Source organism: Sceloporus undulatus, chromosome 2 (assembly GCF_019175285.1).
Source record: "Sceloporus undulatus isolate JIND9_A2432 ecotype Alabama chromosome 2, SceUnd_v1.1, whole genome shotgun sequence".
NCBI classification, from domain to species: domain Eukaryota; kingdom Metazoa; phylum Chordata; class Lepidosauria; order Squamata; family Phrynosomatidae; genus Sceloporus; species Sceloporus undulatus.
The window spans coordinates 83,107,381-83,122,260 of record NC_056523.1 but is presented as its reverse complement, the minus strand read 5'-3'; the positions used below and the strand labels follow the sequence as shown (position 1 = coordinate 83,122,260).

The window sequence follows — 14,880 nt, the reverse complement described above, 5'->3', positions numbered from 1 at the left end:
GGCAGTCCAGCTTGGGAACTATGCCCTGGTATGTTATGCTCGAATTGGTAAGGGCAACCCATTTAACCTGAGAGCGTGTAATGAAAATTTCTCTTTCTGTGGACTTACCCAAGCAGGATTGACACAGATATTTGAGACACCAAATTTGGTTTTAGCCACTATGCATATAACATTTATTAAAACACAAAAACTTTAACAATATTAAGTATCAAGAGCTCTTTCATACACTCACACATTCACACAATACTCACACACACGACCCTCCGCTGAAGGCACTGGCCAGAAGCTTCACGAGGACTGCATGTCCTGCTGCCAGATCAGGACACCATAAAATGAGGCTGGAAGGACCCTTGTTTTTATACTTTTCTCCTCTCTGGCTTTTTGCCTGCTGCGGTTTCACAATATTGCAGCCCATTACTCAACTTCTTCTTTCTGAAGAAGACATGTTCTTCTTGTTCAAAACAATCCATTGTTCTGTCAGTTCCTCATCTCATTCCCCTTCGTTGCAGCTCAGGATATACCACACACCTGGCCATATCCTTTGGTTTGGTCAGACTCAGGCATTGCCTCACTTTAGCTTCCAAGTTCCTCAGCATTTCTCGCTTTGGCTTCCAAGTCCCCCCTTTACATTAATGCATCGTGGAATCCATTTTCTTTGGCTCTTTAACTTATTTTAAGGCCATGTTATCAGTTCTCTGGTTCAATTCTTTGCTTCTTTGGTTCTTCGGTTCTGCATCCAAGCCAAAACTCATTCGCTCCTCACACGGTACAGACTGCCGGAAACCAGTCTGGGGCCGATTTTGGGGCTCAAGATTGTGGAGCAACCGCATGGTCCCAAACCCTAGTGCGTGGCGGCGGTGCCATCATGGTGGTCTCCTGTACACACAGGGGCTGCCATGATGATGCAAGTGTGGGGCAGCATCCGCACGTTGCTGTGCTGCGCTTGCATCACTTGACGCACAACAGTGTGCCAATGGAGCATTCATGGCACCCGCCGCACACAGCAAAAAGAACCTGCTTTTAGCGGGTTCTTTTTGCTGCGGCGTCCCTCAGAAGGAAAAACAGGTGCCTCCAGCCCACCCTTTCAGGGTGGTCTGTCAAGCCCCTGTGTGTGTGTGTGTGTGTGTATTAACTAATTGATAGTAGATTCAATTTATTGTTTGGTTTTACAATACCTTGCTTCACTTGAGCTGCCATCAGATCCCTGGTAATTTCAATTTTAAAAAAATTGACAGAAGATTCAGTTCATTGGTTTTGCACTACTTGCCTCACTGATTGCAGTAGATGCAAAATCAATTAATTCAATGTTCCATCTTTTTTTTAAAAAAAACAACACGCACCCATAGACCACACCACAAGCACAAGGCAGCACGTGGGGGGGGGGGGTATGGTGGATCTACCAAAAAAGTAGGTGGGGTTAAACACCCCTCCGCCATTAGTCCCTCCCCTCCAGAATGATGCGATTCATCATTCCCACTTGTTGAGCACGCTTCTGAATTGATTCTGTTCAAAAGAAGCACCAAAGAACTAGTGTCAGGAAAGGGTGGTTTTTTTGCATTTCCCTCACTTCATTGCGATTGAAACCAACCACAGTAGGATCGGAACTGATTTCAAATGGGAATGATGGTCATATAACCTGATCAGCAATTCACTTTAAATCATAGTGGGAACACAGCCTATAAATGGGCTGGGTACCTTCTTGTCCTTCACCTTAGCCAGAAAAATGCCTTGGGTAAACATGCCATAGGAAACTGTGGCATTTCACACTTCTCAGGCTTTTTAATATTTAATCTTGCTGCTGCTTTGAATGAGCTGTTGCTGTTTTATGTTTGAATGATATATGGCCTTGGCTGTAATCAGAAGGGAAAAAAGAAGCGGATGTAAACATGTGAAAAATAATGTCTAACAGAAAATAGTTGTGTTTCCCCTTCACTCTTGCAGTGTATGTTCAACACTGACCTGTATATTCTCACCTGAACCAAGAATATTGGTTAGGAAAATCTCCCAGTTGGTGTGCAGACATCATCTGCCTTTACCTCTTACCCCCAACTTGTTTGAAGCGAGTCCCATTTTGCAATCATCTGAGCTGATATAAAAAAGAAGGAGGAGTCTGTAGTGTCATAAACTCAAACTGATTACATAAATACCTTTCGATCTGGGAATCTGAAGCCATTGCTTCCTGGACAGGATTGTCGTTAAAATAAACTACAATGAGAGTAACTAGCATATTCCTTCTCTTTGCTGTGGGGATTTTCTATTCCTCAGGTAAGACAATATTGAATCTCCTCCTCCTTCTCCTCACAAATAGATTCATCTTGTATATAACAAAGTATGAAGAAACAGACTGTTGTTTGATAGGCATGAATCTCATTTCATGGCCAGGGAAATATATTGCAAATGTGAAAGGCAATCCTGTGGCCTTGGGAGAAAGAAGAACAAGTGAGGGGAAGGAACCATGTGAAATTTTGATGAGTACTAGGAAGAAGACATACTGTACATAAGAAGTAGCATTGGGTTTACAAGCAGCACAAGACAGCAGTTTATGTATTAGATTGGAACATTTCATTCTGGGCCTGAGAAGATATGTTTAGTCATTAAGGAGATTACCAAATGTTACACAAAAACAGGGACATTCTTTATTCCTTTGCTCAGGAAATCATATTGCAAAACAACCTGCAGTTTCTCATCCCTGAGAAATGGCATTCCATTACAGTTAGAAACAAATATCAATCCACAAAAATTATATTCTAATTCAGAGGTGGCAAACGTGTGCCCTGCCCCTAGAAGACATTAGACTGCAACTCACATCATTCTTTAGAGTTATAGCCAATGATGATGGCTGGCGTGAGGTGCACTCTGGCAAGAGCAAGAAAGATGAACATTTCCCATCCTTCTCCAAACTATAAGGAGATAAAAAACAACCCGGACAGAGCATTTCTCTCATCCAACTAAAAAGCCAGCTTTAAATTAGTTACTTTAAAAAAACCTATTGAAAAAAGAACAACAGAATAGAATTCAACATCTTGAATGTACTTGGGCTGGATTCATTGAGTTAAACGAACAGAACTTCATTCACAGGACTTTCTTTTTTTAAAAAAAAGATGTATTTTTATGTGTTATTTTTGCCACTCTCCTCTTCTCATTTGCAATCCCCTGAGTACTTGGAAGGTTAGGATGCATAAAGAATAGTACAAAAAAATGGACCTGGAGATTTAAAGGGAAAGCAAATTTGGTGAATATCTCTCCACTTCTTCCAGTCCTTTCAAATTAAGGAATTTTCTTATGTCAATTTTTCAAAAAAGTCAGAAACCTTCAGTCTAGTTAGAGTCAAACTAGTTATGTTCATTGACCAGGGGGTGAAGAATGTCTGGTCTTTCAAATGCCATTGGACCACACTTCCCATCAACCCTAGCAAGTACAAATAATGGTGAACTATTATGAGGAAAGATACAGTCCAGAAAAATCTGGAGGGCCACTTGTTCTCTATCCTTGCAATAGGCTCTGGTAAATATAAAATGAATTTCTAATATTCATTTTGTTTGTTTTAGGCAATGCAGAAACTGATGTCAGTGATGGAAAAGAGGTAAAGGGGCTTTAATTATTTATCTGCAATGCCTCCTGCCTTCATGAAATACTACACAGAAATGTTGTTGCATATAAAAAATCAGATATTGAACTAAATCATACCAAACACTAAGTGGAAATCCAGGCAATGCAAGCCCCATCCTAACTTCTGCTACTCAGCATTGTTACTAGTGGTGAAGATGGGTGGGGTGGGGTGCACCAGGTGACACCTAATGGAAGGTGTACACCACTGCTCCCCAAATGTCTGCCTTTTGGGAGAAATGGGCTATGGCATTTGTCTGCATCTCTTTAAAATGCTAAAGAGATGGAGAGGTCAAGGTTCAATGGGAGGAGAAAATATAGGCCCCAGGGTTTTCCATTTTTTCCCCCATTTTTCAATTTTTGAAATTAAAAAAAAAGTTTTTTAAATTGATTTTTTAATTAAAAAAACACATCTTACAAAATTTTCACTTTAACTACATGAAGCTATGTACATACATTTAGGCTGTACATATGATATTGTAATTAAAGGGTATAATTTTAATTTTGCTAGTTATGTATGTCATGACTATTACCATTGCACTCAGTGATATATGGGAATTATGATTTCTGAGTAACATTAGTACAAAAAACATTACTAAGGATTCTGTAGGGTGTACTATGGGAGAAGGTCAATGGTGGTGTGGGGGGGGTGACACCATGCATCACCGCATTGGGTGATACCAATCCTAGTAATGCCACTGCTGCTACTGCTTGCCTTAGAGAAGGCTATATTGAAATAATCCAGCCATATTGCGCTGTTTCCCTTTCTAGGATCCAAACATAGACTAGAAAAGCTTTCACATTCAACTAGGCATGTTCTGAATAGCATTAGTAACCATGATTAATAGTGCCAGGTGAAAACAGGACAGGTCTCCTGTACTTTTAATAATTGTGTCGAAGAGAGAATGTTGGCAGTTGCCTATCCATTAATGGTACAAGAGACCTACCCTGCTCACACACACACACCCAGCAACCCTATCTGTCACATAATTGCAAAGTTTAGCCATAATGGAGAGTCCATCATGGAGAGTCTTCATGCATGTCAACAAAACAGTTGCAGGAGTTTCCATGGCTCACTGTATTATGTCATTGCTAGAAAATCAATCCCCTTCTCCACATTGTCAGAAGATTGAAGTATGCTTAGAAGCAATAGTGCAGAACTGGACTGCTGTGGGAGGCTGGGCTACCGGGTTAGCCCCCAGGAGACCTTTGAAGAACCCCTGCAATTTTTTTTAAAAAAATCAAGAATCCCCCCCCCCCCATGCTAAGCCCAGGAGCAGCCCTTTTTCATTAACCCTGTTTTAGAAAAAGGCTTCTTAAAAGCCTAATGTAGTCAGGATTTTTTTTTTGGGGGGGTGTAGTGAAAATGCTCCCACACTCTCATGGGGCATTTGGGATTAAAAAAACCTGATCCCTCCCCCAGTATTTTGACCCTTGGAGGCTCTAGAGGTTTCAGAAATTGCACCATATGACCTGCAGGCCACAATTTTCCCCATCCCTCGTGAGAAATATGCTCAAATACAAAAAATGATGTTTTTGCTGGCAAACAGATATCAAAGTGTACATAGGTCTTCTACAGTGTTCATATAATGCTTAAGTTCTATGTGATTTTACTTTCCTCGCTACTCCAAATCAACTCTTCTTCTCAAGTATCAGCATTTTAAACTTTGCAGTTTAAAAAAATGTTCAGATGCACAGTGTAGATTTTATTTTACAGCCGGCTTGTGAGCTTTACCATGCACCAGCATGCCCCAGAAATCTTGATCCTGTCTGTGGCACTGATGGAGTAACCTATGCCAATGAGTGTCTTCTATGTAATGAGAAACGGTAAGTATCTGTTGTCCTTTATCATGTAAACCTTTCTGCAGACAGAATGAGGTTAAAGGGAAGTAACATGACTTCAAGCTGCCTAAATAACTTAAAGGGCACCAGATGCTATGTGATCTTGAAAGCTATACAGCATCTGCCGAGGTTATTACTTGGATGGGAAATCACTAATGAATACCAGGGGCTGTGGGCTATATTTTAGAGGATGGAACTGGTAAAACCACCACTGTGTATTCCTTGCCTAAGAAAATCTTGTGAGATTTATGTGGTCACCATAAGTTGACAAGCAACTTGAAGGTACACATGAGGGGCATAAGAGAGAAGCGAAAGAGAAAGCCAAAGTTTTGTGTCTACTCAACAAGATAGATTATGATTTTGTGGAATTACATTTTTAGTGCATGGGGAATGGAGAGTTTTAGGTATGAGGACAGATGAGAATTTCAGTTTTGGACATGTTAGCTGATGTTATATATCTCTGCTGCCATAGTTATGCAGAAGTAGGAGGAGACAGAGATAAAGAAAAGAAAAAAGCAGCAGTTACTTTTTGGACTACAGCTCCCCATGTTCCACTGCTTAATGGCCAATTGCCTTATGAGATTGGATTTTAGGGAGTTATAATCAAGCAAGTTATAATAAAAAAGGGAGTTATAATCAAGAATTTTAGGGAGTTATAGTCAAGAAAGATGATAGGAAGAAAATCAATTCATTTGAGATGCGGTGCTGGAGAGGAGATCCCGTGGACAGCCAAAAGGACAAACAAATGGGTCCTATAGCAAATCAAGCTGGAAACCTCCCTGGAAGCCAAGATGACCAAACCTAGGCTGCCATACTTTGGACACATCATGAGAAGAGAGGACTCATTAGAAAAGACAATAATGCTGGGAAAGGTGGAGGGAAGTAAGAAGAGATGAAGGCCACATGCTAGATGGATGGACTCTATTAAGGAGGTCATGGGAATGGATTTGCAGGAATTAAGCAGAGCAGTGGATGACAGAGGTTCTTGGAGATGTCTCATCCATAGGGTCGCCATGGGTTGAGATTGACTCGAAGACAGTTAACAACAACAAATTAAAAACAACTAATTCATTTTTTTAAAATAATCTTTATTAGTTTTTTTAAACAACTAATTCATAATTTAACATTTCAAGGCTGCATATCTGGTTGAATCAAAGTGAGCTCAATAGCAATTTCATATATCAAATTCTATACTTTATTTATTTAAAAAACATGTATATGTTCATTGACATCTCTAAAATGAAATAATTTTAGTTAAATAATAACATATTTTGTGGAGCTTTCTCTGTTGAAACACATTTGACTTCCTCATACAAAAACTAAAGCAGTTCTCCACAAGATGGAGTTCATATTCTTTCCAAACTGACAGATCACTGGGCTCCATCATCATCAGCCAGAGATTTTAAAGATTACTTTTTTGGACTGTAACTCTCAGAATCCCCATCCCAGCATAGCCAGTGGTCATGTTGGCTATAGTCCAACACAATAATTTTTCCAAGCCCTTGTTTTAATTTATCTAAGTTTATAGAAACGAGAGAGGGCTATTCTGAGAAAGAAGCAGAAAGGTCCAAAGATGACAAGTGGAGCTCATTCCAACATTCTGTTTCTTCAATTGGGTGTCCAAGTAGAAATCAAGCATCTTTATCTCCTCAGAATGGCCCTCTGCAAGCAAGGTTACCAGCTTCTCAACTGGCCACAGCAACTGTCTTTTTAAAAGGAACTGAATATGACAATGCATTGGGCATAGTACATTGGCTCCTAGATATGAGATCCACTCAGATGTGCTGATGTGCAGAACAGAGGGAGTCAATTTCATCAGTTTTCCCTCCCAGAAAATCTGCACTCCTAGAAAATCTGCTATGGTGGTTTGTGGGACCCACCAAAACAGTGAGGGATGGGTTTCAGAAAGTAAATCAAGGACTCTTCAGAAGGATTCCATCCATATATGACATGACTCCTTGGATCAGATCTCATGCCCCCCCTCCCCCAAGGATTTTTAAAACAGTCAAGCAGCTACTTGAGGAACAGGTCAGAAAGATAATTCTTTTTAGTCATTTGGCAAGCCTCACTGTGGCAAGCTTCATGCCCACATTGAACAAATGTAATTATTTATCCCAGAGAACCAGTGTGGCATAGTGGTTTGAGTGTTTGACTATGAGTCTGGAAACCATGGTTCAAACCCCCACTGAGGTATGAAACCCACTGGGAGACCTTGGCAAGTCACACTCTCTTAGCTTTAGAGGATGGCAATGGCAAATCCCCTCTGAAGAAATTTACCGAGAAAAATCCTATGATAAGTTCACCTTAGGATCACCATAAGTCAGAAATGACTTGAAAGCACAGCGTGCGCACGCACGCGCGCACACACACATGGGAAGATGTAGAGGTCATGAACATGAACCAGACACAAATGTGTAACACTAGGCTACATATTCATAACTGCCTTACTGAATTCTGACCTAAATTACTCTTGATTCATTGGATCTTCTCTGATTGGGACTAGTAGTAGGATTTGGGACAGTAAGTTTCTTCATGGTTTCAGATACTTTACAGACAAGTTTGTCCCATGATCTACTTTGAGACAAGCAGTGAAGAGTATGTTGCTCCACTGACCTTGGAATGGTTGGAAATGTCTTATTTCTCATTTAACTGCTAAAGGAATACTCCAGTCTCTGTTTTTCTTTTATGGTTATGATGTGCAAAACCCCACTAATCTTAGAACTATCCACCTCACCTGAGCACAGGGGCATTTATATGTAGGCCAAATGAATACACTTCCAGTTCAAGGAATACACAGCAACATTTGGATAAACTGTCAGAACACTGAACAGAACAGAATAGCCTCAGTGCATGTAAACATGTCCAAAGGTTAGTTTAAACTTCTATTTGTTTTGGAGTTGCTCATGCCCCAAGTGCTAGCAGGTGTCTTGGTTTGCAATTACACTGACAAGTCATGTCAAAAAGTCTTATCACAGTGGCAAGCAGGGAATCAACGTCTGCCAGAGCTACATATGCTCAGGTTCCCATTACGCTTAATCTGGAGTCATCCCAGCTTTGCCAAGTGGAACAAATGTTGTTACTCATTATTAAGGATGAGGGAAAGTTTTATTTGGTTTGAGGTTTTTGATAAGACCTTACCAAATTTTGCAGATCTTGTCATAGGGTCAGTGAAAAGAACTTGAGATTGTCCAAATTCACAGATTTGGTTGTCTTGAGTGGTTTTCTTTGAAAAATCCTTTGAATCCATGTACATTTAATTAATTAGGGCTGCCACATCTTTTCTGCTGACAAACCCCTAATTCTTAACATCTGTATGTCACTAGGGATATATAGAATATTCACATATTTCTTAACATGTCAAGATACTTCACAAACACTCCCCCAAAGAACCATCAACTACCATGAGATTTTTATTTTATTATATTTTATTGCATTGCATTTAGGGACTTTCTGTGAAAATTTCACAAAGAGTTTTTGTACAAGGTTTTGTATAAAATACAAATGCTATTTTATTTTTTAAAATCCTACATGGGATTTCATGTAAAAAGTCTCAAAACACACAAATAAATAAATATGCCCAAAAACTCTTAGAAAATTTAAGAGTTGGTGCTGTTGATGGTTGAGATTTAGTTTGCTTTTTTAAAATAAGAATGTGCCTTCCTCTGAGGCTGAGATAGTGTGACTTGTTCAAGGCCACTCAGTTCGTTTCTGAGGCTGAGCAGGGGTTTGAATGCTTGTCCCACAGTGTCCTAGTCCAGCATTCAGACCACTATAAAATACTGGCTCCTGCCCATCCTTATTCAATATGTTTTATACCACTTTTCAGGAAGAGGAATTTGCACCTCAACATTAAGAAGTTTGGAAGCTGCTAAGATGGTTGAAGTTGCATCACTTCTGCTGAAGAACTTGATTTCCTTAGTGCTCCTGAGGAAGATGGACAGATTAACTATCAGTTAGATTTTACCTTTAATAAAAATGAAAGCATTGCAACTTTATGGATGAATCCTTGTCATTGATCCTGGGTTGGGAAGGAATTTCCTGCACTGAACTAGGCAACAGACAGTTGGTTCATACACTTTATTTTCTGCTCATTTATATCATCATCCCACCATGCAGTAAACTGGCTTGTTATATATGACTGTCTGACAAAAATACTATATGAACTGAGCCTATGCAGAGAAATTTGCAATCACACAAGTGATGGTAGAAAAATCCATCTGGTATCATCTTTTTCACTTTTTGACTTCCATACAGACATGTTCAAATTTTGAATACATGTTGAGTATCCCTTATCTAGAAATCTGAAATTCAAAATATCCCAAAATCCAGAATTGTCCACAAGGGTGGGTCAGAAAGATATACTTTTACTTTCTGATGGTTTAATGTACACAAATTTTGTTTTGTGCACAAAATTATTAAATATGTTTTCCATAAAATTACCTTCAGGCTACGTGTATGTATGAAACATTAATGAATTTCATGTTTAGAGTTGGGTCCCATCTCCAAGATACCTCATTATGTATATGTAAATATTGCAAAATTCAATATCCAAAACACTTGTAGTCCCAAGCATTTCAGATACTGAACACCTAACCTATATTTATAAAATATACAAAGAGCAGTAAAAAAGATATATACTATTTGACCAGCAGGTGATACACTTGTCCTGCAAACTGCCTTAGGATCATTTAGTGACCTAAATACAATTGATAAGATCAATGGAATTTGATCCATTGTTAATTTGCCACATTCACATTCATTCAATGGGTCTATTCTTGTTGGAATTAACAAGTCAGGCCAATAAATCCTGAAAGGTGTAAATTTCATTTCCAAGTTTCTATTGAAATTTTTCATTTTCACAGTAACCAGAAGTAGCTACATACAAAATCCACAAAGCAGCAATTCATTTATTGGACCAACTAAAAAAGCACAATATATATCCTGCAAGCCTTTGGAGCTACACTGGCTACTTCATCAGGAAAAGATGTTAAAAAATCATAGAGGAGAAGAAAGGTGGTGATGTTCGAGTCATAGGCCTACATTTTATCTTAAGATGTTATTTCTGTTGTCAGTTAGGATGTAAGATGTAACATCTTAAAGACAAAATGTTGGCCTGTGACTCAAACATCATTTTTTCTTCTCCTATATGATTTTTACTACTGCCTTCTACTTTTCCTATCCTTATTGTCTTTTCTAATGAGTCATGATATGGCTAAAGTATGACAGCCTGAATTTAGGGGCTCGACAGACGGGTAACTCCGTCCCACCTGTCTTTACCCCACAACATTGCTGCAGCCACAAAAAGGTGCAGCAATGATGCACTGCCAAAAAGAAGCTGAACAGAGTGGCTTCTTTTTTGCAGCACCGCAAACGGGAAAGGGCACCACCATGATGCCACTTCCTGCTAGCAACATCTGGATGCTGCACGGCGCTTGTGTCATCATGTGGCTGCCATCATGGCACTGCCATTATGAACTAGGGTTTGGGATCATGAGGTCGCTGCGTGCTCCCAAACGCTAATTTTGGCCCAAGGACGGTGCTTTCTGGCTGTCTGTACTGGGCCATAGTCTTTCTGTCTTCCAGTGAAAGTTCAGGCTTGATCTGTTCTAGAACCCATTGTTTTGTCTTCTTGGCTGTCCATGGTATCCTCAGTTCTCTTTTCTAGCACCACTTCTCAAATGAGTTGATTTCTCATTTGTCAATTTTCTGCACTGTCCAGCTCTCGTATATCTATACATGGTGAGAGGAAAACTTTTCATGAATGGATTTTTTGTATTATCTTGTATTATCCTCACTTTAGTGTTCAAGGTTATAACTTTGCACTTTAAGATCTTGCCTAATTCTTTCATAGCTGCCCTTCCCAGTTCTAGTATTCTTCTGATTTCTTGACTGAAACTCCACTCTGGTCAATATTTGATCCAAAGTATGGAAACTCTTTGACTATTTCAACTTTGTCATTATCTAGGATGAATTCTTGTAGATCTTCCATGGTCATTATTTTTGTTTTCTTGATATTCATCATTATGCCTGCCTTGGCACTTTCCTCCTTAACCTTCTTCAATAGTTGCTCCAGGTCCTTGTTGATTTCAGCTAGTAGTACTGTGTTCATCTGCATATCTTAAGTTGTTAATGTTCCTTCCTCTGATCTTCACTCCTACTATCTTAATTTAAGCCTGCTGTGTGTACAATGTTTTCTGCATACAGATGGAATAGACATAGTGATACTACATAGCCATGCCTGCCAATTGGGAACCATTCTCCATCATGCCTAGCCCAGAAACAGAAGAAGGGCCCTCCCTCATTCCAACTGCCATAGCCCTGGCCTCAGAGAAAGAGAGAGACCACTGGACTTGATCCCCTTCCCCACTGCCATTCCCTTCTTCTTTTGTTTCATGTCTTTTTTTAGATTGTAAGCCTGAGGCAGGGAACTGTGTTATTAACTATGTGAAGTCAAAGGCTTTCATGGCTGGCATCCATAGTTTTTTGTGGGTTTTTCAGGCTATGTAGCCATATTTTAGAAGAGTTTATTCCTGACTAGCATCTGTGGCTGGCATCTTCAGAGAATGCTGGCCTAGAAGAGAGCTGACAGTGCGCCCGCATATGACACTGGAAGCTGCACTGGAAAAAAGCCTCCCACGCCCCAGAAAGAGTAATGGGGAACATACTAGATACTTTCACTCAGCCAAAGCCTTGGAAGGATATATCCATTCCACAGTAACAATTTCCTCCCTCTAAAATATTTAGCCAAAAATTTGTCACCTGTACCCCAGGAGATGTGATGGGCCATTTGGAGCCATATTCTAACCCACTGTGTGTGTTTTTTAAAGCCCAGAAGTAAGAATCACGCATTCCTCAAAATGTTGGACACCCAGCACAGACAATGCTCAAGCATGCTGGAAATTGCAGTCCAATAAGATCCAGCAGCCTGCATAATTTCTACTCCTATTTTAGGCTTGGGAAGGCTCTCTCCCTCCCCCCCCCCAAGGGGAATGTAATTGCAATCCAGTTTGGAGGGGATTCCTTAGGTCTAAACTGGTCTATATCATGCCGCCTAACCACAAAAATCAAGTTGATTTCCAATATTGTTTTATCAAGGTAGGTTGTCAATAGTGGCTCGTGGCTTCCATGGCTGTGGGGTGAAAATCCACTCTGAGTTAGTCTGAACTTAAAGGGCTACCCAAAGTGCTAAACCATATCCCCAAATAACATCTAGGACCTTGCATAGATCCTTTAAAGTTCAGAAATAGATTCAATAGCCTAGTGAAATGGGGAACACCGCTTGCTACCAAAGGCTGACAATAAAAACACAACATAGTTTTTAAATATAAGCATGGAAAAGTTGTAAGACTGTTTTTTTGGTCTCGTTTATTTTCAACTGGGGATGGGGTCAAGCTCATAGCCAAACCTGGAGAATGCTCCAAAAATTAGAATGCAATGCAAGTTCCCCAGATCATGGCATGTTCTTGCTCTTGCTCTGACCAAGTTGGCAGAGCCTACATTGCCATGTTTTCCATGTACAGTAGACAACTAGACCAAAATACTCTGGCATCAATCCCGACGTGGTGAGCCTGACAGTGTTTCATGTCATCACCATGTCAAAATATTGGCTGAGCAAAGCTGGAGCCTTAAGAAAATGGAATTCAGGCTGAAAATTTCTCAGCACAAACCCTAACAGGAACAAAGTCCTTGTCCTCAGGAATCAAGATGGGGGGAAAGCCCTGCATGATTCAACTTGTGCTCCACATTTTACATCTTTAGAATTTGTGTGTGGAAGCCACATGAATATTGCTTAAAAAACATTTGGCTGATCCAGAATCATTTCGACCCCGCCACCACTTGAGGGGGAGAGACGAGGCCTGGCCTGGAAAGTCTAAGAGCCCCCCTCCCCCGACCACCATCTTGAGGGGGAGAGACGAGGCCTGGCCTGGAAAGACTAAGAGCCCTCCCCCCCGACAACCATCTTGAGGGGGAGAGACGAGGCCGTGGCCTGGAAAGACTAAGAGGCCCTCCCCCCGACCACCATCGTGAGGGGGAGAGACGAGGCCTGGCCTGGAAAGACTAAGAGCCCTCCCACCGACTAACCACCTCTTGAGGGGGAGAGACAGGCTGGCCTGAAGACTAAGTCCTCCCCCCTACCCCTCTTGAGTGGGAGAGACAGTGCTGGCCTGGAAAGCTAAGAGCCCTCCCCCGACACCATCTTGAGGGGGAGATACGAGGCCGGCCTGAAGACTAAGCCTCCCCCGACCACATCTTGAGGGGGAGAGAAGGCTGGCTGGAAATGACTAAGAGCCTCCCCCTGACCACCATCTTTGAGGGGATAGACGGTCCTGCTGAAGACTAAGACCCCCCCCTCCACAATCTTAGGGGGAGAGATACTGGCTGGAAAGACTAAGAGCCTCCCCTCCACCACCATCTTTGAGGGGGAATGAGGCCTTGCCTGAAAGACTAAGATCCTACTTCCCCCCTAAACTACCATCTTTGAGGGGAGAAAGCCTTGCAATTTTTTTGTATTGTATTGCATTTTTACTGTACACCGTATGATCATTTTGCAAATAGTGGTTCTATAAATAAAACTTTTATTATTATTATATATATTATTATTATGATTATTATTAGTATTCCCAAGGCTTTGCAACTGATACTGTATTGATTTTATCATCTATAATCAACGGCTTCGATTTTTAAAAAAAAAACACACTTCTAATGTCATTTCCATTGAGCCAATGGATTAAAATTGATGTTAGGGTTTTTTATTTTGGCTTTTTAGAAATATACTAATGATTGAAACTCTGACGTAATGGCAAAGTTTTCTTTCTCGGCTTGAGTTATTCCAGAGGGGATTGGCCTTTGCCTTTCTCTGAGGCTGTGAGAGCGTACTTGCCCAGGTAAGCCAGTGGGTTTCCAGGTCTGAGCAACAATTTGAAACGTAGACATCCAGGATTCTGTCCAACATTCAACCACTAAATCACCGCTGGTCCCCCATGCCACTATGTACTATTTTATTATTTTAGCTTTACTGTACACAGGTCTTGAAAATAAGACTACAGAAGCCTTTCAGTTGTTCATTCTCATGGCAAAGAAAATGAGGGGAAGGAGTGGGGTCTCCTGAAAACATCTATTCACTGTCACCCCCTACCGCTGTTCACTACCAGTGGGTCTTTCTATGAGAAGGAACCTGGTGTACACTATATGAATTTGGCAATTTGCTTCTGTACAATATGTCCCCATGTGTGGACATGTTGGAACAAATATGTTTTCCCCTTCCTTGGTCTTTCCAGAGATGGAAGCATATACAACTAATGACTGAAGGAGTTAGGAGGTATGGGTATGAAATAACTGGTCTTCCTCTGACTGGATCAAATACTATGCCTAGAAGGACCACTGAATACAAATGAACTTTACTTATGACTAATTGGTCCCAGCAATTTTAAC

General features: G+C 40.7%; 1 protein-coding gene across 1 annotated transcript; it reads left to right on the top strand.

The window, feature by feature from the left end:
- The first annotated feature begins 2,147 nt into the window (after positions 1-2,147).
- On the top strand, positions 2,148-9,434 carry LOC121920737 (serine protease inhibitor Kazal-type 1-like). Its single transcript, XM_042447906.1, has 4 exons — positions 2,148-2,265; positions 3,549-3,583; positions 5,324-5,433; positions 9,275-9,434. Exons 1-4 carry the CDS (start codon positions 2,211-2,213, stop codon positions 9,318-9,320), a joined length of 246 nt encoding a protein of 81 aa, XP_042303840.1. The 5' UTR covers positions 2,148-2,210; the 3' UTR covers positions 9,321-9,434.
- The last annotated feature ends 5,446 nt before the right edge of the window (positions 9,435-14,880 follow it).

Coding starts and splice junctions, on each gene's coding strand:
- LOC121920737 (XM_042447906.1), top strand. CDS start 2,211: ATGAGAGTAACTAGCATATTCCTTCTCTTTGCTGTGGGGATTTTCTAT. Junction 3,584..5,323: donor ATGTCAGTGATGGAAAAGAG/GTAAAGGGGCTT, acceptor TTTATTTTACAG/CCGGCTTGTGAGCTTTACCA. Junction 5,434..9,274: donor CTTCTATGTAATGAGAAACG/GTAAGTATCTGT, acceptor ACCACTTTTCAG/GAAGAGGAATTTGCACCTCA.